This window comes from Pongo abelii, chromosome 1 (genome assembly GCF_028885655.2).
Source record: "Pongo abelii isolate AG06213 chromosome 1, NHGRI_mPonAbe1-v2.0_pri, whole genome shotgun sequence".
Taxonomy (NCBI): Eukaryota; Metazoa; Chordata; class Mammalia; order Primates; family Hominidae; genus Pongo; species Pongo abelii.
Window position 1 is genome coordinate 195477741 of NC_071985.2, and position 23440 is coordinate 195501180.

Below are 23440 nucleotides of genomic sequence, written 5' to 3' on the forward strand. Positions count from 1 at the left end.
CTGTATTTACCACTGGGTGTTGCTTTGTGTGACTATGAACATTCAGCCTAATGGTACAAGTTTGTGTGTTCCTATTGTGAATCTGTACGTTCGGTCCTGTGCTAAATTGCATGGTTGTATCTGTGTGGGTGTGCATGTGCACACCAGTTCTCATGCCCACACCACTCTGTGTCTGCATGGGTCATGTGGGTGTCTGACCTCTGTGTGTACACCCTGCCTACGTGTTGTGGGTCTGAGGATGAGTTCTCCCCAGGGCCTAAGAAGGTGGTGCTGCAGGACAAAGGGGTTGCTCAGCTGCAGATGTTTCTACCAGTGGCCATGTCTCAGCCCTAGTGTCCCCACACAGAATCTTAAGAGTGATGTCAAGACTTCCTGGGGGAAACTTAACTCAAACACAAGAAAATTCTGACTCAAGACCAAACCCATATCCTTGTAGAAGGTCTAAAATTTCCAAAGCAGAGAAAAGAATTACATCTTTCCTACTTCAAACTGCTTTCCACCCCAGGCCAGCATCTAACATTCAAAGGGCACCTAAATTGCATGCCTTATTTCATCTGTGGAGCCTCAGAGCAATCCTGAAAAGCAGGCATTATTGTTCTCACTGTAAGATGCACAAACTTAGGCTCCAAGAGGCAACGTGGCTCACACGAAGTCACAGGGCTGCTAAAGGGCGTGGTGGAATTGGGACTTTGATTTGCTGGGTGACAAGCTGATAACCTAGAAGCCACACTACTGCTCTACTGCTGATGCCCCTCAATTCAGCACAGACCTGGGAAGATGGTTTCAGGAGCCCCAGCAGGCCCTGGCCTGCCCTTGAGACCTACCAGAAACAGGGCCAAGGGCTCTCTTTGCTGTGCCAGCCGAAGCTGCTGCCTCCATAGACCCCCATCCCACGGTAATGAGGAGAATGATGAGTGGAAACTCACAGGTCCTGTGCCCTTGGACAAATCTTGGGTCCCTCATCTAGGCAATGAAGATAATAATCTCAGTGCTCTCTCACAGGGCTGAGAGGTACAGGTAAAATTACTTGTTAAAACACTGTGCCTGCGTGTATACCTATGTAACAAACCTGCACATTCTGTTCATGTATCCCAGAACTTAAAGTATAATTAAAAAAAAAAAAAAAAACTCCATGCCTGTTGGTCATTGTTCTTCCAGCCTCAGTGGCAATTCCAAAGGCTGGAAATCAAAACACCTGCCCACTGTCCAGACTTCCTTCAACAGGAACTGAGACAGATTCACAGAATCACAGACCATGAGAATGAGAAGTGCCAGAGAGGTCGACTGGTCCAAACCTCTGCAATCCCACGCTACAGGTGGAGAAACTGAGATTTAGTTAGAGAGGGGGAATGCCTTGCCCGTCACTGAACAGCAACAATGGAAACGACCAGAGTAAACACCTATCTGAGAGCTTTACACCCCCATTGTCTCACATAACTATCTGACCTACCTTAGTGGGACAGGTGGGCTGCCTATAATACTGCTATTCCCAACGTACAGGAAGGAAAACCAAGAGCTAAGAAGGCTGGACCAGAGTTACTCCTGCCCAGAGAGATGATAGCAGCTCCAGGTTGAAAGCCCAAGCTTCAGTATCACACAGGCCTGGTTAGGGCCGGCACAAGCAGGGACTTCACTGTGGAATTCCCAGTCTTCCTCCTACCTCCCAGGCCTGGGAAAGGGGAAAGACCTGGGCTGCCTCACGGTGACCATTCCCTGGGCCAGAGTCCAGGAAAGCCCAGTATCTCTAGCTAGGTTCAGACACAGAGCTCCATCGCAGCTCTTACAGCTAGGGTGGGACCACGGAGCCTGCTCAGGACAGTGGCCAATGGCTGGATAAGGGCCCTGCTCTGTCCCACTCCTTCCCTGGCTGGTCCTAGGGCATTCAGGGCCCACATAATCAAAGTCTGTGCCCAGGGTGACCCCTGTCACTGTCAACTCTGTCCCAGCCGCCCTAGATCGTTCCAATGGCAGCTGCCACCTGAGCCCCCAGCAACTTTTTTCACACTAAGGCTTTATTCCACAGACCTGACTTGCGCAGTGGGGCCCTAGCTGGGCCCCCAGCTCAGTTCTGTGATCTGGGACCCCAGGGCCCTGTAAGCTATAAATCCACTTGAGGCAAGATCCAGGAGAGAAAAGAGGGAGGACTGGCAGCTGAAGACTCCCTGGGACCCAAGCATCGGTGTGGGGAAGAGGAGAAAACACAGTTCAGTACCCTCAGCCTGGGGCCCAAGGTCGGGTAAGAAGGCACAGAGGAACTGCAGTGAGGTCCGACTCCACTCAAGATCCTTCAGGGAGTCCTCAAGGGCTGGGGCGTGAGGAGGTAGCTGAATTCCACTGCCCACCTTTCCAACAAGGCCTCCTCAATCTCAATTCCCTTTTCAGCAGCTCCAGGCAACTCCGGGCAAAGTCCAGCCCGGGGCTCTTCGCGAGGCTGGACAGCTCCCGGCCTGCACGCCAGATTTCTGGAGTGCCCGCGCCCCTTCCCTGAGCCCATCTTTCTCCTCTCCTCTCCCGGGGCGTGATCCCACCACGACCACAGCCGATGAGCCGTTCAAGCTGGGAGAAGGAGCGAGAAGGCTGCAGCGGCGCAGGTCAGATACCCCTGGGCCCAACGTCCACCCCCCACTAGCGCCCTTGCCAGCAGCGTTTTCCCCGGAGCCACAGTCTCCACCTCGAGATCTCCTTCTGGAACCCCGGAGCGCGGCCGGGTACCAGGGGCTCGCGTAGGACTGTAGAACCGCTGCCGCCCGCCGTCCCAGCCCCAGCTGCCCGCGCGGTACTCACCTGGGCCGCACTGCCCGGGAGAAGGGGTGCCCGCGCGAGGCGTGAAGCCCGAGTCCGTCCGACTCCGCCCGCACCGGACGCGCTCTCAGGGCAGAGGAGGTCGGCGGAGTTGTGACGCTGGGACTAGAGGGAGGAGAAGGAAAGCCGAGACGGGCCGGGTAGACGCGCCGAGGAGCGCCCAGTGCACGCTGGCAGCCGCGGGAGGCGAGGCGGGCGCGGTGAGCAGTCGCGCCGGAACCGAGCCGCGAATCCGCGCCGCCTCGCGCTAGCAGCCGCCAGGACCCGCGGGAATCCTGGTCCGCAGGCAGCGGTACTGAGGAGGGAGGGGCGCGGGGCTGAGCCGCTTCTCGGAGCCCGAGCGCCTCCCGGAGCCCGCAATCCCTGCTGCCCGGGCGGGATGCGGGCAGGAATTCAGCTCGCGTGGAATGCGGGACCGGCCGGGCTCAGAGTCTCCAGCGCTGGAGGAAAGCGGGGCCCACACAGCCAGGACGAGAGGGGGTGCGGTCCCAGGGCCACCCCCGCGCCACTCCCCACGTGGCGGCCGCGCCCCCGGGGCGTGAGTGTGTACGCGGACGGTAGGGGGGCCGTGAATGAAGCCCCAGTGGCCAATCAGCACGGCCGGCGCGCGGGACCCCGGGAGCGACGCCCAATGGAGAGCTCTGGGCGGCCGGGCAGGGCGGCGGGCGGGCGCGGGGGGCGGGGGCCGGGCCGGGGAGGCGGGAGGCGGCTCCGCGGGCAGCCAATGGGCGGCGGGCGGGGTGGGGCTCCGGAGCGCCGAGCGGGTCGGGGCTTTAAGCCGGCGGAGCGAGGCGGCGGGGCCCGCAGACGGAGCGGAGCGGCGGCGGCGGCGGCGCGGCGCAGGGCGCGGGGCGGCATGGCCACCACCGCGCAGTACCTGCCGCGGGGCCCCGGTGGCGGAGCCGGGGGCACCGGGCCGCTCATGCACCCGGACGCCGCGGCGGCAGCGGCGGCGGCGGCGGCCGCCGAGCGATTGCACGCAGGGGCCGCGTACCGCGAAGTGCAGAAGCTGATGCACCACGAGTGGCTGGGCGCGGGCGCGGGCCACCCCGTGGGCCTAGCGCACCCCCAGTGGCTACCCACGGGAGGAGGCGGCGGCGGCGATTGGGCCGGCGGCCCGCACCTAGAACACGGCAAGGCGGGCGGCGGCGGCGGCACCGGCCGAGCCGACGACGGCGGCGGCGGCGGAGGTTTCCACGCGCGCCTGGTGCACCAGGGGGCGGCCCACGCGGGCGCGGCATGGGCGCAGGGCAGCACGGCGCACCACTTGGGCCCGGCCATGTCGCCGTCGCCCGGGGCCAGCGGGGGCCACCAGCCCCAGCCGCTCGGGCTGTACGCGCAGGCGGCCTACCCGGGGGGCGGCGGCGGCGGCCTGGCCGGGATGCTGGCGGCGGGCGGTGGCGGCGCGGGGCCGGGCCTGCACCACGCGCTGCACGAGGACGGCCACGAGGCGCAGCTGGAGCCGTCGCCGCCGCCGCATCTGGGCGCCCACGGACACGCACACGGACATGCACACGCGGGCGGCCTGCACGCGGCGGCGGCGCACCTGCACCCGGGCGCGGGCGGAGGCGGCTCATCGGTGGGCGAGCACTCGGACGAGGATGCGCCCAGCTCGGACGACCTGGAGCAGTTCGCCAAGCAGTTCAAGCAGCGGCGCATCAAGCTGGGCTTCACGCAGGCCGACGTGGGGCTGGCGCTGGGCACGCTCTACGGTAACGTGTTCTCGCAGACCACCATCTGCCGCTTCGAGGCCCTGCAGCTGAGCTTCAAGAACATGTGCAAGCTCAAGCCGCTGCTCAACAAGTGGCTGGAGGAGACCGACTCGTCCAGCGGCAGCCCCACCAACCTGGACAAGATCGCGGCGCAGGGCCGCAAGCGCAAGAAGCGCACGTCCATCGAGGTGGGGGTCAAAGGCGCGCTCGAGAGCCACTTTCTCAAGTGCCCCAAGCCCTCGGCGCACGAGATCACCGGCTTGGCAGACAGCCTGCAGCTGGAGAAGGAGGTGGTGCGCGTCTGGTTCTGCAACCGGCGGCAGAAGGAGAAGCGCATGACCCCCGCGGCCGGCGCGGGCCACCCGCCCATGGACGATGTATACGCGCCTGGGGAGCTAGGGCCTGGCGGGGGCGGCGCATCGCCACCCTCCGCGCCCCCGCCGCCCCCGCCGGCGGCGCTGCACCACCACCACCACCACACACTGCCCGGCTCGGTGCAGTGACCCCGCGGGCCGGGCCCCCGCCGGCGCGCTGCAGGGCGCGGGCGCGCAGCCCGCCCGCGCGGCCTGGACTCTTTTTGTTCGGTTGCTTTGGATTTTACAAAAAAAAAAAAAAAAAAGCCCAGAAACTTTCGAACAAAACCAAACGCCCGGACGACCCTCTCCGGTGAGCGGCGAAGACGGCCCGGTAGGCTGCGTCGCCCGAGCCCAGGGAGAGAGGAGCGAAGATCCGGAACTCGCCAACTCACCCCGGGCATCCTGCCCGCCGCCTGCTCTCTGCCCCCATCCCCTCGACGACCCCCGCCCCTGCCCCCCGGGCTGTTCGGGGCCGGATCCCGGCAGCGGCCTCCCCAAAGCGACAGGTAACGCGGTGCGGGGTTAGGGATTCCCCGGGAGAGAGGACGAAGCGAGGAGAGTTCTCCATCCCCTCTCCCCGCGTGGACTCCTGAGCCTGCGGGGCCAGGGTGGGGGGCTGTCACTTTATTCGCTACACGCCTCTTCTCTCCTATAAGGATGCGCCCCACCCCCTTTTCCCCTTTCTCCGGGCTTGGTTTTTTACGGTTTTTATTTATTCGTGGAGCCTCTCGGCTCCTGGGGTCCTTCTAACTCCGCCCGCGCCCTTAATTTAAATCGCTGTATACTGTATTTATCGGGGCCCCGGAGGGGAGGTCGCGAGAGCCGCGTCTGTGTATAAAAGCAGGAAATAGCCAAAGCTTTAATCTAGCCTAATTTATTTTTCCCCTTATATTTCCCTACCCTCCCCCACACACACACAAAAAAAAAAGCAAAAAAAAAAAAAAACTAACAAAAAAATATTCGGGTGTTCATTTTTCGTTTCGTTTCATCCGAGCCCCGGCTTGGTTCCCGGCCACGCCGGAGGGGTCTGCGCTCCCACACACCCAGACGGGAAGGGGCTTCTGCCCTACTGCAGACCTACCGCCGCACAGCGGGGCCCCTGCTCCCCGCGGGGCCCTGCCCTCCTGGCCACACCAAACGAAACTTGGAAAAGTTAGAGAGATTGTTTTTTAACCAGCTGTAGAAATAAGCCGTTCCCTGAGAACCCGCCGCCTGATTCCCTGCAGCTTCCCTCTGCTCCCTTTCCAGCTCGCCGGGATGCGGGATGCCAGGGGAGGCCGGGAGAGAAATTCCCCAAGTTTGGGGTGAGGTGGGAACCATGTAAATATGTGAGATATGTACACACTGGCGGGGAGAAGAAACATTTTGTGCTTGGTTTTTATTTTTGGTTTTCCGGGTTACCCTTCCTTCCTACCCTAAAGGATTTTGTACACTGACTAATCCGAAAAAGATATTTTAATATGATTTCCGAATTTCTGACCCATCTCTGTTTATTTTCTGGATGCGTTTGGAGCTTCCCCCTTCTCCGTTTCTTCTTCTGTTTGTTAAGGTTTGAATTTAAATTTTGTTATTTTATTTTTATTATTTTTTGAAACAATGTTTCGGTGCATTCTCTTTGTATCTTTATTGCAAAAAAAAATAATGTAGACTGGGAAGTTCCCTTTATATTTATGTTATAGTAAATATTTTATTACTCACATAAACATGTACCCCAGGGCTGTGTCCTGTCCTTTTTACTGCTAGGGCTGGGTGGGTTTTGGGGTGAAGCGATGGGATCCCCTGCTTCACCTCCCTAAAGTTCTGATCTCAGTAAGAGAGATCTTGGCGGAAGATGACTCTGCAGACCTTCCAGGTGGATATCAGGACATGAGCAACAGTTGGGCCGCTGCCTCAGGTGCATCAGTTTAGGGAAGATGAAGCTGCCTCGTGTCCCCCTGTCGTAGACAGACTCTCCTAGACCAAACCAGGGCCTGGGACAGTGAGCCAAAGACACCACATGGAATTCAGATCAGCCATCGTTCATGCACAACTCAACTGCTCTTCTCCGCCAAGAAAGAAGCCTGCCTCGGCCTGGGTCACCAGCCTAGAATCTATAATCCCCCCACCTGATACCTCAACCCCCAACTTTCATTTCACCTTGCATTCTATATGAGAGGTCTGAGCCAACTTTACCATTCCCAGTCCTAGAGCAGCTGGAAGCCTGGTCAGGCCCCACCATCCTACTCCAGCAGGCTCTCCACCCAAACTCAAATGGTGCCCAAGCCCCTCTGGATGCACTGGGAGTTCTAACAGCTTAGACAGAGGTGGGTTTCATGGTCCTATGTGAGCTGGGTCAGCCTAGGGAGGGAGCCCTGCCAATTTGCTTGGGCAAAGCCGGTCTTATGTCTCTGCAAACAAACCACTGTCCCAGCTTCTCTTGGGGAGAAGTGGAGGCACGAGCAACTGTGCTACCAGAAAGACCTGATATCTTCTCTCCAAGGGTGGGTACCCAAGACCCTCACCACCACCACCACTGCAGGGAGTGATAGGAAGGAGAGCACAGACCTTCTCAGATGCTGTCTTCTGGAGTGAGTCAGGATATCTGGGGGCAGATCTGGTTCCTGGTGCGGAGCTCCAGACTACCTGGGTTCCAGTCAAGACCTTATTTTCTCCTTTAAAACAACCCTTCTTAAAAATACTAATAAAAGAGCTCTTCCTGCTTCCTCCGTAGACACAGTTCTTTTCCCCTCTCAGGAGAAGCCACATGCGGTTTCTCTTTCTTTGTGAAGCCAAAGCTTGAAGGCACAATCTCTTAGCTGGGGAGAAAGTTGACCCTAGTGAGGGGGTGTGTAGGGCCCCTCCTGCCAGGGAAGCAGCCCAAGTCCAGGCCTGTAAGAGGCCTGGGCTCTAGCTGACGGTGTCAGGGATGTCCAGAGAGGTGTCCTCAGGGCCCCAAGTTGGTGCTCCCTGGAGGGGCTAGGGCCTCAGGATGACTGTGCCATGCTGAGAGTTCCTGGTAACTTTCTGCGCTCGGCCCTCACTCTTGGGGGGAATTGTCTCTGCAAGTACAAAGGCTGCCTCTGCTTCCAGAGGCCCAGCCCCTCACTCCCTGCTCCTTTTTTCTTCTCCTCCTCAGTTCAGTCCAGCCAGGTGAGCGAATAGCCCTGTAATTGGCACCTGTGTCCCAGCCATTCCCCACACTGGTGGGCCAGGTACCCTTCCCTCCCATGTTTCCTAAAGAGGAAGCTGGCAACATACCGGCCAGCTGGGCAATGGCATAGCCAGGAACCACTGACCACCCTGCCTCAGCCTCTCATTTCCTACTCCACCAAGTACAAAACTTTGAAGCCGCCACACACTCCTCCCTGCTCCCTCATTTCTCCATTCCTGGATTTGTCCCAGCCTCAAGGCTCTGAAATGGAAGCAAATGAAGCTGAGAGCTCCCGCCGCCTGCACGGCTCAGAGCCTCAGCAGGTTTTGAGGTTGGAAAGGGCCACCGGGAAGATGAGGCCTTTCACCGGCCTCTGTCTGCAGCTGACACCAATTGATTGATTGATTTCCTAATTGTCTGCTTAATCCTCTACAAGAGGGTGGGTTTATTATTTAAGCAAGTCAACTCAAAAACAGCAAAACAAAGCAGCCTCCCAAGAACAAGCAGCAGCTGAGGAGTAGAACAAAAAAATGAAAAAAAAAAAAAGTGGAAAAGGGGATGGAAGAAAATCTTTTACTTTGCAAGGATTTGGCTTAATGAGACACCAGCGTGGGATAGCTACCCAGTGATCAACCCCTTGGTCGCAGAAAGCCCCTAGACGGTAGGAATCTCAGCACTTTATAAGAAAGAGAAATCTTTTTCCCTGGATAGAATAGAGTTAGGACAAGCACAGCCAACTGTGGGCTTGATGCAGTCTCTCCGTCCCAAGGGTATGTATATCTACCTGCTTATGCCTGAGAGCCTCAGACTTCCTTTTGTTCAGGAGAGGTATGTGTCCCTAGCATCGACCTCCAAGGAAGTCCAAGCTTTCCCTAGCATATTGAGAATTTTCTGATTCCATCTCCTTCCGTATCTCACTTGAGCAAAATTATTGTTTATGTCGATGTGGCCACAGATTATGGTAGTTAGAACTCTCTCCTCATGTGAACCTCTGCAAGTTAGTGTAAGAATTTGTGTGTATGCTGTTGTGTGTGCAAAGCCACAGCCAATCCCAGAGGTAGGAGAGGGAAAAGAAAACCCAGGCTACACTGCTAATGCTTTGAGCAGGAAGAACATTTGTAGAATGGAGGTTGGCCAATACCAAAAGGAAGGAAAATGGTCATCTTAGTCACCTGTGGTCATCAAGGCAAACCCAGAAGGTACCCTGCCTTGAGGCGTGAGGACATTATATTCTCCCCCACCTACTGCCCAGAAGGTTGCACTAGTTTATATGTTGCATGCCTTAGGTCCTATGCAATCATCCCTTGACCTTAGGACTTGACTGGATGTCCATAGGACTAACTGACCCCCAATCGCAGTTGCCCACTTAGAGCCGTTTAGAACTCATCCTCCCCTGGAGAGGCTCTGGGCCTCCAATGACACACCCAGGGCCAGGCTGCCTCCCTCCCTGGAACTTTCCCTAGCAGGGCCTCAGCTCCAAAAAGGAGATCCACCTAAGCAGAGGTGGAGTGAAAGGAGACTGGTTATCAGGCCTAGTTGCTCTCCTAAGCTCAGCCAAGATGATCTACCCAGGGCCTCTGGCTCGGAGACTAAGACCAGAGGTAGCTGGATGAGCCATCCGTTTTGTCCCTGCCTGTCACATTTGAAGGCTCTGGAGTTGAAATGGTGTTTGGCCATTTAGGGCTCCCCTTGCTGCTTCTTGAGGCCTCCGTGTGGGAGGACTGCCCTCTATTGGTCCCTGAACTGGGACCTGGTAGCAGTTACCAGAGCCACCTTGAACCTAAGCATGCCCTCAAAAAGTCAGCTTCAAGTGGGCTCTTCGAGAAGGACTGCCAGTTAGAGCAGAGGCAACTTTAGCCTCCAAAAGAAGCAAGCCTGCCTCTCTCTCTCTCTCTCTCTCTCACACACACACACACACACACACACACACACACACACACACACTAATCCATGACCCTTCCCTCTCATCTTCCACCCCACCCATTCACATAGCCACTCTCAGAAACCCACAATCATACACCACCTCCTCTCTCTCTCTCCACTCATCCCCATCCCCATCACTCCTCCCCTCAACTAGTTAAAACCCCAATCCAGGCTCTCACCACCTTGCTCACTCACACGCATGCTAAGACACCCGTGGTCACACCCAAACCACAGTTTGGGCGCTCTAAGACCAGCTTTCTGGTCTTTGGCACTGAGCTCTTGAGAGTCACTAAGTACCTGGCACATGTAATATTTGATTAAGCACACACGGCCATCCTTTGCAACATTTGACCTGGTCCCCTTCTCTCAGGATTTCCAAGCACTTGCCCCTAAACTGCTTTCCAAACACATTCCTGTCCATCATTGTCCCAGCTCCTCCCAGATCTCTTCCTGCTCCTTTCAGATAATTAAAGTTAGGCTGTGTGTTTGTATGTATGTGTGATCTTATTTTTTAAACACACACCCCCACACATACATATGCGTGTATATATACAAACACACACAGCAATTAGATCTATCCATTCCTGCCGTAGTCCTTCTTGTGCAGTAAAACCTCAGCTATGCATATGCCCCCACATTGCTATGCAATGAACCCAGCATCACCTAGTCACGGGCTCCTGATGTCACACACACACACACACACACACACACACGTGCGCACGCGCGCGCACGCACTGTGGCACATTCACTTGGTTACATTGGTCTTTCTCCAAGGGCATGACCCACCTCCCACTACCCACCCTGCTCCTGGGCATCTGAGTGGGTTCTCCTCAGATGACCTGAGTACCAGGAGAGCTTTGCTCCAATCCCTGCCCCCAACACACACACACCAGTGGACATGTCTCCTGCTGAGCCTGACCAGGGTGGGTCTGGGTATTATTAGGCTGCAGAGACAGCACGGAGGCATATGGTCTCGTACACAAGAAATAATGTTCATGTTAAATCAGACCTCATGCATAATGCATGGTGCCTGATCTCACATTATTTTGGGTGTTCGTCAAAATCAGTGTTCTTTCTTATGAGGGCTCCTGAAAAGAAGTGAAAAGGCATTTGCTAATTACACCCACAGCCTGGACCCAGAGAGCTAGGAGTGCCCCCGGGAGCCTCCCTCTGGCCCCACTTCACCCACCAGTGGGTCCCATCCCTCTGCCCCACTCTGTCTTCCCACTTGGAAGGAGGGGCTGCCTGGGGTTTGTGGCAGGCGTAAGGCCCCGTGTTATTTTTATTTCTTTTCTCTCAGCTCTCTGTCCCTGGAGGGTTCTGGGGAATAGCAGTGGCTCTGTCGCTCTCACACCCGATTCATTTGCCGTTTTATGAACTCCCCGTTGATTCATCGCCTCCCTAAGTCAATGATTCACTCCTGATGGCTTTTCAGAAATCCTTCTTCAAAGGCTCCAGATTATTCAGCTCTGAGCAAGAGCAAGAGCCGGAGCAGACCTGGACCCTGCGTTACCACTGCTCCGTGGCCTGGAATGGGATATTGTCCCCATCCTTGGGCCTTCCCTGGAGCTGGGCTGGCCTGGAGAGGAGGGATTGCTCCATCCACACAGAAGCTGGTAGAGCTGACCCAAGCAGCTCATGGACAGACCTAGCCCATGGCCAGGCACCCTCCAGCCTCTGTGGGTCACCTGCCTTTTCCCCTTGTCATCACAGTCCCTCCAGAAGGTATCCACGCCTCCGAGGAGGTAGAGAGCAGAATGGTGAAAGACAGGGGCTCTGGGACCAGACACCTGAGCACAAATCCTGTCTCCACTTCCTATCAGTTTTGTGACTTTAGGCCAACTACCTACATTTCTGTGCCCCCATTTCCTGGTATGGTAACAAAGGCAGTTCCCTGATCATAGAGTTGTTTTGAGAATTAAGTGGGATAATATGCATATAGAGTTTACATAAGTGATGAATAAATGAAAGCTGGTTTTTTTGTTGTTGTTGGTTTTTTTTTTTTTTTTGGAGACGAAGTTTCCCTCTGTGGCCGAGGCTGGAGTGCAGTGGTGCAATCTTAGCTCACTGCAACCTCCACCACCTGGGTTCACGCCATTCTCCTGCCTCAGCCTCCCCAGTAGCTGGGATTATAGGTGCCCGCCACCACACCTGGCTAATTTTTGTATTTTTTTAGTAGAGACAGGGGGGTTTCACCATGCTGGCCAGGCTGGTCTCAAACTCCTGACCTCAGATGATCCACCCACCTCAGCCTCCCAAAGTGCTGGGATTACAGGTGTGAGCCACCATGCCCGGCCTGAAAGCTGTTTTATTGTGAGGCCTGAACAGGGCATTGTGCAGAAACAAGTGAACAGGGAAGAAAACCATAATGTAATGAACTTTTACCACGGACCCCACTCTGTCCAAGGCATTCTGAGATACTTTCCCATCACTCCTTTGTGCTTTATTTTCACTACTTCACATTAATTATTTGTATTTTATAGATGAGGAAAGTGGTACCCAGAGTGACTTGTCCAAGGCAGCAAGATTTGTTAATGACAGAAGCTGGGATAAAGCCCACTTTTTCTGACTCCCAGAGCCCACTCAGATGCCCTGGATATGGACCTGGGACATGGACTCCCAGGTCCATGGCACCCCCTGCTGGGGCAAACAGTGTGTTCAGTGCTTGGGTATTTGCCCAAGGCAGGGGAGGCTTCAGGACTCAGGACTGGGCCAGGGAGAAAAGCTGGGGACCAAGGGTGATAGGGTAAAGCTGCCCCTCCCTCCACTAACCCACTATCAGTGTGTATTTTGAAAACAGAGAGACTCGTTTTTATCTATCTCTGTGCTCAACATAGGGCTCTTCTCTTTCTCTGTGCTCAACTTAAATCTCATGAGGCTCAAGGAAGTTGTGTAACTTGCCTGGGATCATCAAGACCGTCAGGAAGCCCTTCTGATTGATCCACTCCAAGCCTCCATATACTGCGCAGTTCCATGTAGCGCCTAAGAATGTGGGCCCTGGCAGCTGCCCAGACATTCATCCTGGCTGCACCACCTATTACCCTTGAGACTTTTGGCAAGATACTTAAGCCTTCCAAACTTCAGTTTCCTCATCGGTAAATGAAGATAATAATAGTGCCTTCTTTGTAGAATTGCTGTGAGGAGTAGATGAGAGATGATATATGTAAACACTTAGAAGACAGCCTGGCACATTGCAAGTGCACATTAAATGTTGGCTATAAAAATAATTTTATATGTACAATATATATTATTATATTATTGCTGAGTTTAAGCAGTGCAGAAAAATAATGCCCAGTGCTTCCCCGGCCTAGAATTATTTCTCTTCATTCTCAAAACCACTCCAGAAAGAAAAGCTCAAGATCCCATCCCCAGCCTACAGGTGAGGAAACTGACGCCCAAGGATATTGAGGGCCTTAACTGAGATAACCCAGAAAATTAGCGATAGATACAGTCTCTCAACCTATTCTCTACTTATGCCACTTTGTAGCATCCCCATGACCTCACTCATGTGCACTGGTCCCCTTCCATGGACTAAGGTTCTGTCCTAGGTTCTGGGGAGACAGCACTCAGAGGGTTAGGGAAGGCCTCATACAGAGTGGTACCATCAAGCTGGGTCATGAAGAATAAGTGAGTGTTTGCCTGGGGGCAAGGTGCAGGGGGGTCCTGGCTCTGGGCCTAATCCCAAAGAGCCAAAGTCACTCAGCCTGAACCCTTAGACTCCACTCATTTACTTTCTTGCCCTTCCCGGGACCCTTCCACCAGTGGCCCCTTTCCCCCTCCTTTAACTCCAGCACAGAAAATTCAACTCAGGGTCAAAGACCCTGTGGAGTCACACACCGTAAAACTAAGTCTGTCTATAGATTCCTTTAGGTCTCAATTCCTGCTTCTTCTGCATCTCTGCCCAGAGGTTGACCACCAAAACATGCCACAGCACAACCAAGCCTCAAAGGTGGTGCCCAGGTACCTGCATCCAGGCCTCACTCCACTGTTCATCCCAAGTTGGGTCATTTGTCATCCCTGGACCTCAGTGTATGAAACAGGCATTCTCCCATTCATTCCTCCATCCATCTATTCTACATCCATCCACTCACCCATTCATCAACCCACCCACCCATCCACTCATCCATCTACCCACTCATCCACTCACCCATTCATCCATCCACCCTTCAACTACCTATTCAACCACTTACCCATGCATCTACCATCCGCTCATCCAATCATCCAATTTAACAACCAGGCCCTATGTTGAGCACAAAGATAGATAAGACCAGTCCCTCCATTCTCAGAACACTCCTAGATTAGTCTCTTCCCTTCCCTAACTCTGAAGTCATATACGGTAGGTATACGAGGGCCTACATGAAAAAATTGGGAGGAAACAATGAAGTTGATTGTTGCATCTATGCATCCTGTGTGTCAGAGACTGGGAACCTCCAGGCCCCACTCATTTCTTGAGGGCCCCACAGAAAGTGTTGTCCATATGGACTCTGCATGGCCCTAGGACTCCCCTTAGCTCTATTTTTTTTTCTCTGTTGTCAAGGCTGGAGTGCAGTGGCGTGATCATAGCTCACTGCGACTTTGAACTCCTAGGCTCAAGCAATCCTCCCACCTCAGCCTCCCAAATAGCTAGGGCTACAGGGTACAGGCATGTGCCACCACAGCTGGCTAATTTTGTTTTCTTTCTGTAGAGACAGGGTGTCTCACTAGGTTGCCCAGGCTAGTCTCCATCTCCTGGCCTCAAGCAATCCTCCCACCTTGGCCTCCCAAAGTGCTGGATTACAGGTGTAAGCCACCGTGCCCAGCCTCCAATTCCTTACTCCAGGGACGCAAGTGCTAACCTAAACTGGAGGGATTTCAAAGGAAGTGGGGAAGAGGAAGGAGTTCATGAACATAACTTCTGCCAAAACTGAAGTCACCAATGGGACTCGGTTTCCGTCAGAAATGGCAGCAGCATCTCCAGGAAGATATAGGGAGATATCACCACCAGCTGGGAACTGTCACCACCTAGCTGTGTGACTTTGAGCAAGACCCTGCCATTCTCTGAATCTCAGTTTCCCCAGCAGTGCAGACTTTGGGGTCTATGGGTTTTCCCAGTTTGAGGTGTTCCTCCTCAGTTCTCGCTTCCCTTCCAGCCTGGGTGGGCCTGCTCCCCTGACAATGGGGCCTCTCTGGCCGGCCCACACACGAGGCAGGGTAGGAGATGACGTGGTTGGCGTCCAGGGCCTGGAGTCCTCTGGCTATTCAACCCCCCTCCCCTGACACAAACAACCCTCAGTTGCTCCCCCTCCCAGGCCCAGAATCTGGGCACAGCTGGGGCCTGCTCTGCCCTGGCCACCCCATGAATCATCCCTCTATGGTCCCCGGGGGAGTGGTCCAGGGAGCATCCTACGCCCCACACGGGGTGAGGGCCAGAATCTCGGCCCTCAAGCAGGCAGTGTCCACAGGAACAATGGGGGCCTGTGGCTAACAGCCGGAATGCAGCCATTGTCCAGCCCTGGCCCCCAACCCCAAGGCCTCAGGTCCCCAGGCTGGGCAAGCTGGCGTGGGTCGGTGCGTCAGGCGCTCGTGTGCCAGGGCCGGGGACACATGGCCTCCTACTTCCCCTCACTGGGGAAGTAGGTGGGTAGGCTGATGGGCCAGACCCACCTCCACACCCAGCCTCACAAAGAGTCCCATGCACAGGGTGAAGAGAGGCAAGATGGGGTGGATGGAGCAGACTCTCGGCAAAGGGGCCTAGCAGCTCTAAGACCCCAGCTACACATCACAGTGGGGAGGGGACCACATTAGAATAATGCAGATTAGAGTGGGGTTGCTATAGTGATGCATGAGGGCAATACATCTAGGGAGCCCAGCCCCTTGGTGATGTATGACTCTGCCTGGCTGTGGGGAGCAGGGGGAGGGGATGTGTCCCACCCCAGCCTCCAAGGGGAGAGCTGACACCAAACATTCTCTTCACCTGGGGGAGAACATCTGCCTTGAACTCCAAATATAGACATCTCAGAATCCTGTCAAGACTGAAGGAGACGCCCTTCCAACCCAACCTCAAACATCTCACTTTAGTCCACGTTCAACTCAGCTCCAACTTCAAATCCCAGCTCTAGCCTCAGCCCTGGCCTCTGCCCATCCTCAAACTCAGCCCCATGGGGTCATACAAAGCCACCATCCCAGCCCCTTCAGGCCCTGTCCTTTCCACTCCACTGCTAAGGACCATTCCCATACTGTCTCCCCCAGTACCTGAGGAGATTCAGAGGACTCTATGCAGGGTGGCAGCCAAAGGACACAAAAGGGAGGAGGTAGGATCACCCAGAAACACTACTCGGCCACACCACCTGAAGCTGTTAATTTGAGAGAAGCCTGGAGAGTTTAAGGGCACATGTGCTGTCCCCTCTCACCCAGATGCCTCCTCATGCCCATGCCTGGGTGCCCCACCCTCATCTCATCCCAGGCGGGAGCTTAGCTTCCTGCCCCAAACTCTCAGGGCAACCAGAAAGGTTTAGGGGTGGACCAGCCCTAGTGAGAAAATTGGATGGTGCTCCCAGCAAAGGAGTATTCACCAGAAAAGCTTCACACAATATATGTAATATGACAAAGTTGGGCCTTGGGCTTCCTTTCAGCTGCTGTGTCATTCACACTGGTTTGCCCCTTCTCTGAGGCCCTGGACCTCAACCTCCTGGGGACTTCAGGGGAATAGTCTCTTCAGATAAACCCCTTTGCTACATCCACCTTAGCATCTTGGCGAGGGAAGAGGTGGGGCAGATAAACCCCTTCAATAATCCTAAGTGTGGGCTGGTTGCGGTGGCTCACGCCTGTAATCCCAGCAGTTTGGGAGGCCGAGGTGGGTGGATCACCTGAGGTCAGGAGTTTGAGACCAGCCTGGCCAACATGGTGAAACCCCGTCTCTACTAAAAATACAAAAAAAAAATTAGTTGGGCGTGGTGGCAGGCGCCTGTAATCCCAGCTACATGGGAGGCTGAGGCAGGAGAATCGCTTGAACCCAGGAGGCAGAGATTGCAGTGAGCTGAGACCGCACCATTGCACTCCAGCCTGGGCAACAAGAACGAAACTGTCTCAAAAAAAAATTAATTAAAAATAAATAAATAAAAAATAATAATCCTAAGTGTGGCCCAGGCATGGTGGCTTATGCCTGTAATCCCAGCAATTGGAGAGGCTGAGGTGGAAAGATCACTTGAGCCCAGAAGTTTGAGACCAGCCTGGACAACATAGCAAGACCCCATATTTACAAAATATTTTACAAATTAGCTAGGTATGGTGGTGTGCACCTGTAGTCCCAGCTATTTGGGAGGCTGAGGTGGGAGGATCACTTGAGCCCAGGAGGTCAGGGCTGCAGTGAGCCACAATCGCATCACTGCACTCCAGCCTGGGCAACAGAGTGAGACCCGGTCTCAAAAAGATTAAAAAAAAAATGACACTCTGGCTCTGTCACAGCTCTGGTTCCATCACAGCTCTGGTTCTGTCACAGCTCTGGTTCCAGCCTGAGCTGGAAGATGCTGACCATAGAAGTCACCTCTCCCACCAGAGGAGGATACAGGTCAAAGGACAAGGCAGAGCATGGAGCACTGCCCTCCACATGAGCACGTGCATCCACTCCCATGCACACACATGCAGAGGCACACGCACATACACCTTGGCCCCATCCGTGGTGGTATCCCCACAGTGGAAAAAACTCAGTCTTTTTTTTTTCTGTCACCCAGGCTGCAGTGCAGTGGCCCGATCTCTGTTCACTGCAACCTCCACCTCCTGGGTTCAAGTAATTCTCCTGCCTCAGCCTCCCAAGTAGCTGGAACTACAGGTGCCCATCACTATGCTCAGATAATTTTTTTTTTTCTTTTGAGACAGTCTTGCTCTGTCGCCCAGGCTGGAGTGCAGTGGCGCGATCTCAGCTCACTGCGATTCTCCTGCCTCAGCCTCCTGAGTAGCTAGGACTACAGGCATGAACCACCACACCCAACAAATTTTTTGCATTTTTAGTAGAGATGGGGTTTCACCATGTTGGCCAGGCTGGTCTCAAACTCCTGACCTCAAGCAATCTGCCCACCTCGGCCTCCCAAAGTGCTGGGATTACAGGCATGAGTCACCACACCCGGCCTCGCCCAGCTAATTTTTGTATTTTTAGTAGAGACGGGTTTTCACCATGTTGACCAGCCTGGTCTTGAAATCCTGACCTTAAGTGATCCACCTGCCTCGGCCTCCCAAAGTGCTGGGATTACAGGCATGAGCCACCGCGCCCAGTCTTTTTTTTTTTTTTTTTTTTTTACATGGAGTTTTGCTCTGTCACCCAGGCTGGAGTGCAGTGGTCCCATCTCTGTTCACTGCAACCTCCGCCTCCCGGGTTCAAGCGATTCTCCTGCCTTAGCCAGCCTCCCGAGTGGCTGGGATTACAGGCACGCGCCACCATGCCCAACTAATTTTTTTTATTTTTAGTAGAGACAGGGTTTTACCATGTTGCTCAGGATGGTCTCAAACTCCTGAGCTCAGGCAATCTGCCCACCTCAGCCTCCCAAAGTGCTAGGATTACAGGTGTGAGCCACTGTGCCTGGCTGAAACTCAGTCTTTATTCCTGATAGGGAAGAACCCAGAAAGAGGGTCTCTTCTCTCCCTTTCATCCTATGCCTCACTTCTCACAGTCACACAGACATACACTCTCACACACAAATACACACATATTGTACACATGCTCCTACACGTGGCAGAGAAAAGAGAAAGACTAAAGAAGAAGGTAGGTGGAAGACAAAGTGTGTGCCCAGAGGGCAGTTCCTGGGGAGGGAGTGTCAGGGTGCCCAGGGCATGGAGTGGGCAGGAGCCTTCATGGCTTCCTCTCTTCCCTAGCCAGCGACCAAAGGTCAGCCCAGGCAACTCAGCCACGTGCAGTCCACCCACCCTGCCTGGTCAGGTCATGTGAGACCAGGACCAAAGCCTCATTAACACTCCATTGTCTTCCAGAGCCCAGCCTTATGCTGAACCTAACAAGCCCCCTCCAGCCCAGGACTGGTTGGTGGCCCTCCAGAACCTTTGGTTCCCTCCTGAGGGACCCTCTGCAGGGGTCTCACAGTCCCTGCCTTGAGGACAAGCTGGGTGATGTTCGGCCAGATCCCAACCCTCTCTGGGACTTTACATCCCCTTTCGAGAAATGGGGAGGCGCTGGCCTTCCATTTGCACAGACAAGGCCTAGGGTGAGGAGTGGGGAGCAGGGGAAGAAGGGCCCTCTTTCTCATGTTCCCTCTGGGGGCACATACCCCATCCCATGCCACCTCCTTGCCCATTCTCCAGATGCTCAGCAGGGAAGGAGAGCACAGCAGAGGGCCGAAGCGTGGCCCTGAAGGTCATCTTGCACGTCAGCACTGGGGCAGCCCCAGAACCCCTTGCGCCCTGGCTCCCCGCCTGGACCACAACACAGGCTCCATTGACTCCTGTGCGCCCTCCTTCCCAAGATGCACACAAAGCCGTGGGCTCGTGGTTACTGCCCACGGGCCCCTGAGCCCCACAGGACCCACCCAGGGAAGGAGGCCAGAGCTGGCTGGCTGGCCGCAGCTCCCAAGGGGCTGGCAGGAGGGAAGGATCGTGCACCTACGCAAGAATCTCCTGGTTCTGGGCAGAAAGCCCTCATAGCCGACCTCTAGGCCCTGTTCTACCCAGGCTGGAATGGAGTCAAAGACCTTGAGGACCCAGCTGGGACAGATTCTCTGCCAGTGCCACCTCTACCCACCCTTCATCCTGTTTACATCTTGCAAAAACAAGGACATTCACCCCTGCCACTGAGACTAAACCTGGAGCAAAGCCGCCCTGGCCCACCCTCTGTCTCCCACAAGGGAAGTCAGGTGGGGAAAGATGCTTGTCTGGGGGAGGGGGACTGGAGGAAAGCTGGGGCTGAGAAGCTCCAGCCCCTCTGGGGGCTTCAGTTAGGGGAGGGCTACCCCAGCAGGATGACAGAGAGATGATTAAACCCACAGAGAAGATTGATAAGGGAGCTAAACAGCTGCAACTCTGCAAGGTAGGCTGGGACAAATCTCATCTTGTCCTGGCGGCACTCAAAGCACTGGGGGGCTGGGCCAGCCTGGCTGAGCTCATGACCTACACAAGCTCCAGAGCAGGAATGGGGGCAGGAGTGGCAGGCTGCTCCCACCTTCTTCCTCAGGGCCCAGCCCCCATTCCTGCCGCCTCAGAGCTCCCTCCCTGCACAACACCCATTGGCACCTAGGCGGCGTGCCCCTCCTCCCCGGTGCCCCTTCACCCACAGCACCTCCGTCTCAGCTCTCACTCTCGGTATTATTAGATGTGATTTACAGCGGAAACGCTGAGTCAGACAAACCAAGACTTCCCCAGACAGAGGCAGTGGGAGAAGAGAGGAAGAGTCCAGGGCAGCTGGCCTCCCTGGGCAGGGTCCTCAAAGGGAGTGAGGAGATGGGGACAGGGCTCCCCAGCTTCCAGGATGAGTGGGAAGTTTGCCCCTCCTGTTTCTCCTTTCTGTCCCAGGCCCAGGATCCTCATCTGGGACTCCTGGATATTCAGACCCCTTTTCTGACTCCCAGGCAGCCTCTCAGCCTCAGTCCTGCCAGCCCCTGTCTCTTCCTTGGCAAGTTTGAGAAAACAGCCCAGGGATCCTGGAGCCTGGAAACGAGGTGGTTCTGCCGGGTCCTGTTTCCTCACAGCAAGGCCCCGGTTCAGAAGGCAGCCCCTGACTCCCAGAGATGAGAAGCAGGAAAAGTGCATGGCTGGGGTCCCAGCCCCCTACTCTACAAACAGAAACATGGGCACTGTGTGCTCCTGGAGCGTCCAAGGGCCCTAGAACCAGTGGACAGCACACATTTCTGCTTCCACCTTGTGCGGAAGAGCACAGTGGGCAGGTCCGTCTCTGCTCCCCGGGTCTCTGACTCCCTGGCAGGGAGGAACTGGGCATTGTTGCCAAAAATAAACGTTCCGTCTCCCGCTCCCTGGCTCCCGGCTCCCGCTCATTAGGATGCGTGGCGTTTGGCTGCGGTCCCACACCTTGCAGCTCATTATAAATATGCAGTCGCTGCTGGCGCTACCCCAATCATCTCTGCAATCAGAGCTTTTAATTAGGTTAATTAAATTGTATCAAATCTCGCAGGGACGCAGTTCACTGATGCTGATGAGGCAGCCAAAACAGACCCCAGCTCCTCCACTAATGAAGGCCGCTGCCTGCCCGAGCCAGGAGGGAGCAGGAGCGCATAATAAACGGGCGCGTCCTCTGGGAGGAGCTGCTGCCCAGGCCCTGAGCTCTGGGGACCTGGCAGGGGGTCTAAATCAAGCAGTCCAGGCTCCAGCTGCAGCAGAGGCTCCCACCCCAGGAGCCGGCCCCTTCACACAAGAACCAGGGCAGCTTCAGGAGCCCAGGCGCTGAGAGCCTGCCACGCTTATGGCAAACTTGAGGGGGCCCCAAAGATCCACTGACTCTGTCTGGGGCTCCTCTTTACTTCTCCCCCAGAATGGCCCAATAAGGCCAGGGCTCCCTCTCCTACACACCTATATATACACACACACATACACACACACACACGCACACACACCAGCAGTTAGCCCTGTCACTGCCCCCGGATTGTCTTATTAGCCAGAGTGGCCAGGCTGAGACTAGAAAGCCCATCCTGCCACTGCCGGCCTAGTCTCCATCTGCTATGGAGACCATCTGCCCCTGGCGGGGGACTGGGGTGGTCTACATTGCTACCAGCCAGCAAGAGGAGGGGGTGCTGCCCCCTAGGCTCCATGTGCCAGATGGACCTTCTATATTCCACCTACCACTCCACCTCAAGAACCCTCTGCCAGGGAGGGACACCTGTCCCAGACTTCCTGGGATCAAATTAGCTAGGGAGGGGAGATGGTCCCTTCCTTCCCTGGTCCCTCACCACCCTGAGTTCACTGTCCCATGCCCTGGCAATCCATCTCTGGGCACTGGAGACCACAGGCTTCAGAGCTGGAGGGCCCTGCAAAGGTCCTCCCCTGCCTATAAGCAGGAAGACAGGTGCTGCCACCTCCAAAGGGGCTGTCCCCAACACTCCACTCAGCCTGACTCCAACCCCTCCCCTTAACCCCTCCATCACTGGTCTCAGTGTCTCTGAGCAGATGAGGAGAGGATGGGGAAATTTTCAGTGCTCTCGGGACAAGTTGTTTCTGCTATAGAAGCTGGTTTTTTTGGTTTGGAAAGGTGTTTTTTTTTTCTTCTTTTTTCCACCCAGTAATGTGAAAACATGAAACCCGAAACCAACCCCCTACATTTGTCACCTCTGAGAGAAGCCTTTGGGGTAACTGGGAGAAAGCTGTAAATGAGTCAGGCTGATTCAGGGCAGGGGGGGGCTGCCCAGCTGCCTGGGGCACCACAGTTTCATTAACCCGATCTGAGCATGGCTGTCAGGTGACAGATGCAGGGAGGGGAAAGGGCTTCCTTTCCATCCTCTGCTTACCCCCAAACACAGCAGTTCCCTTGATATATTCCTCTTGCCTAGAAAAAGCTGGGTCCTTAGCTCCGTTCTGGACGAGCCTCTCCTAACCACCACGCAGGAGCACAGGGCTGGACTGTGCAACCACCCCAGCCCCAAGCAGTTTGTTCCCTTTGCATCAAGCGAAGCGGACAAGATGAACAAGGAGACCTAGGTGTACGCTTCACCTAGGAGAAGTAGATTGGACAAGACTTCCTAAATGTGATGATGATGGATCCAGGAATAGGGAGCCAGGAGATTCCTTACAGGGAGCCTGAGAAGCAGGGGAGACTTTCTTCCCTCTGGCCAGAGCAGTTGAGGAAAGAACAGGCAGAAGCATGAACTAGGCAGCCTCCTCTACACTCCAACCTCTCAGCAGTAGGCTTGGGAAGGGAAGCTCTGCCTCCCTTTGTTTTACAGCTTCTCTCTGATCCTTCCCTGCACTTTTTGCTGAGACAGACCTGTGGAGACCTGGTTGGGTACAGAGGGCGCACCCTCTGACCCGGGGAGGCAGCTGCACACACCCAAGAGGCCTGCCAGGTCCGCCTCAAGACAGTACTTCAGGTCCGCCCCCAATTCCTCCACTCACCTGGGGCTTTGAGCCAAGACTCCCACCCACGGTTCAGCCCGCCCTTCCCCAACACCCTGCACATAAGGCTCCGGGAACTGGCACGCTGGGAGAACTTGAGCGGGGAGCCCAGCACCACACACCCACTTGCCTCACTGTTTCAAGTCCCAACAGGCCCTGGCCTCACCGGCCTCCACAGGTAGGCAGAGCGAGTCTGCATCTGTTGGCTGCCTTCCCTGCTGGAGGACGTGCAGCTGTAACTGCTCAGTGCCCCACAGTCAGCAGCATGGGGGAGAGGACAGTGAGCGACAAACAGATGCTTAAAGCTGCACGGAGGGAGACCCCTCCCAGGTCTGGGTGCAACTACCCTATGGGAAACTTGGGGCTCTGTGACAGAGCCCTCCCTGCATGGTCCTCACTAGAAACAGGAAGGAAAAGCACCTTCCTGCCCAGTTTTCCTCCTGGGGCCACACTCATCTCAAACTCAGGGTGAGAAAATCCCA

General features: G+C 55.3%; 1 protein-coding gene and 1 long non-coding RNA gene across 2 annotated transcripts in view; one reads left to right on the forward strand and one right to left on the reverse strand.

Annotated features, from left to right (window-relative positions):
- The window catches only part of LOC112129665 (uncharacterized), a 57903-nt gene extending 54467 nt beyond the window's left edge, over positions 1-3436 (reverse strand). The window contains exon 1 of the long non-coding RNA XR_008525012.1: positions 2785-3436. This is a non-coding gene — a long non-coding RNA (uncharacterized LOC112129665). The remainder of the gene's footprint in view (positions 1-2784) is intronic.
- A 169-nt stretch (positions 3437-3605) lies between these two features.
- On the forward strand, positions 3606-6573 carry POU3F1 (POU class 3 homeobox 1). Its single transcript, XM_003780411.5, has one exon. It carries the CDS (start codon positions 3659-3661, stop codon positions 5015-5017), a length of 1359 nt encoding a protein of 452 aa, XP_003780459.2. The 5' UTR covers positions 3606-3658; the 3' UTR covers positions 5018-6573.
- Positions 6574-23440: the final 16867 nt, after the last annotated feature.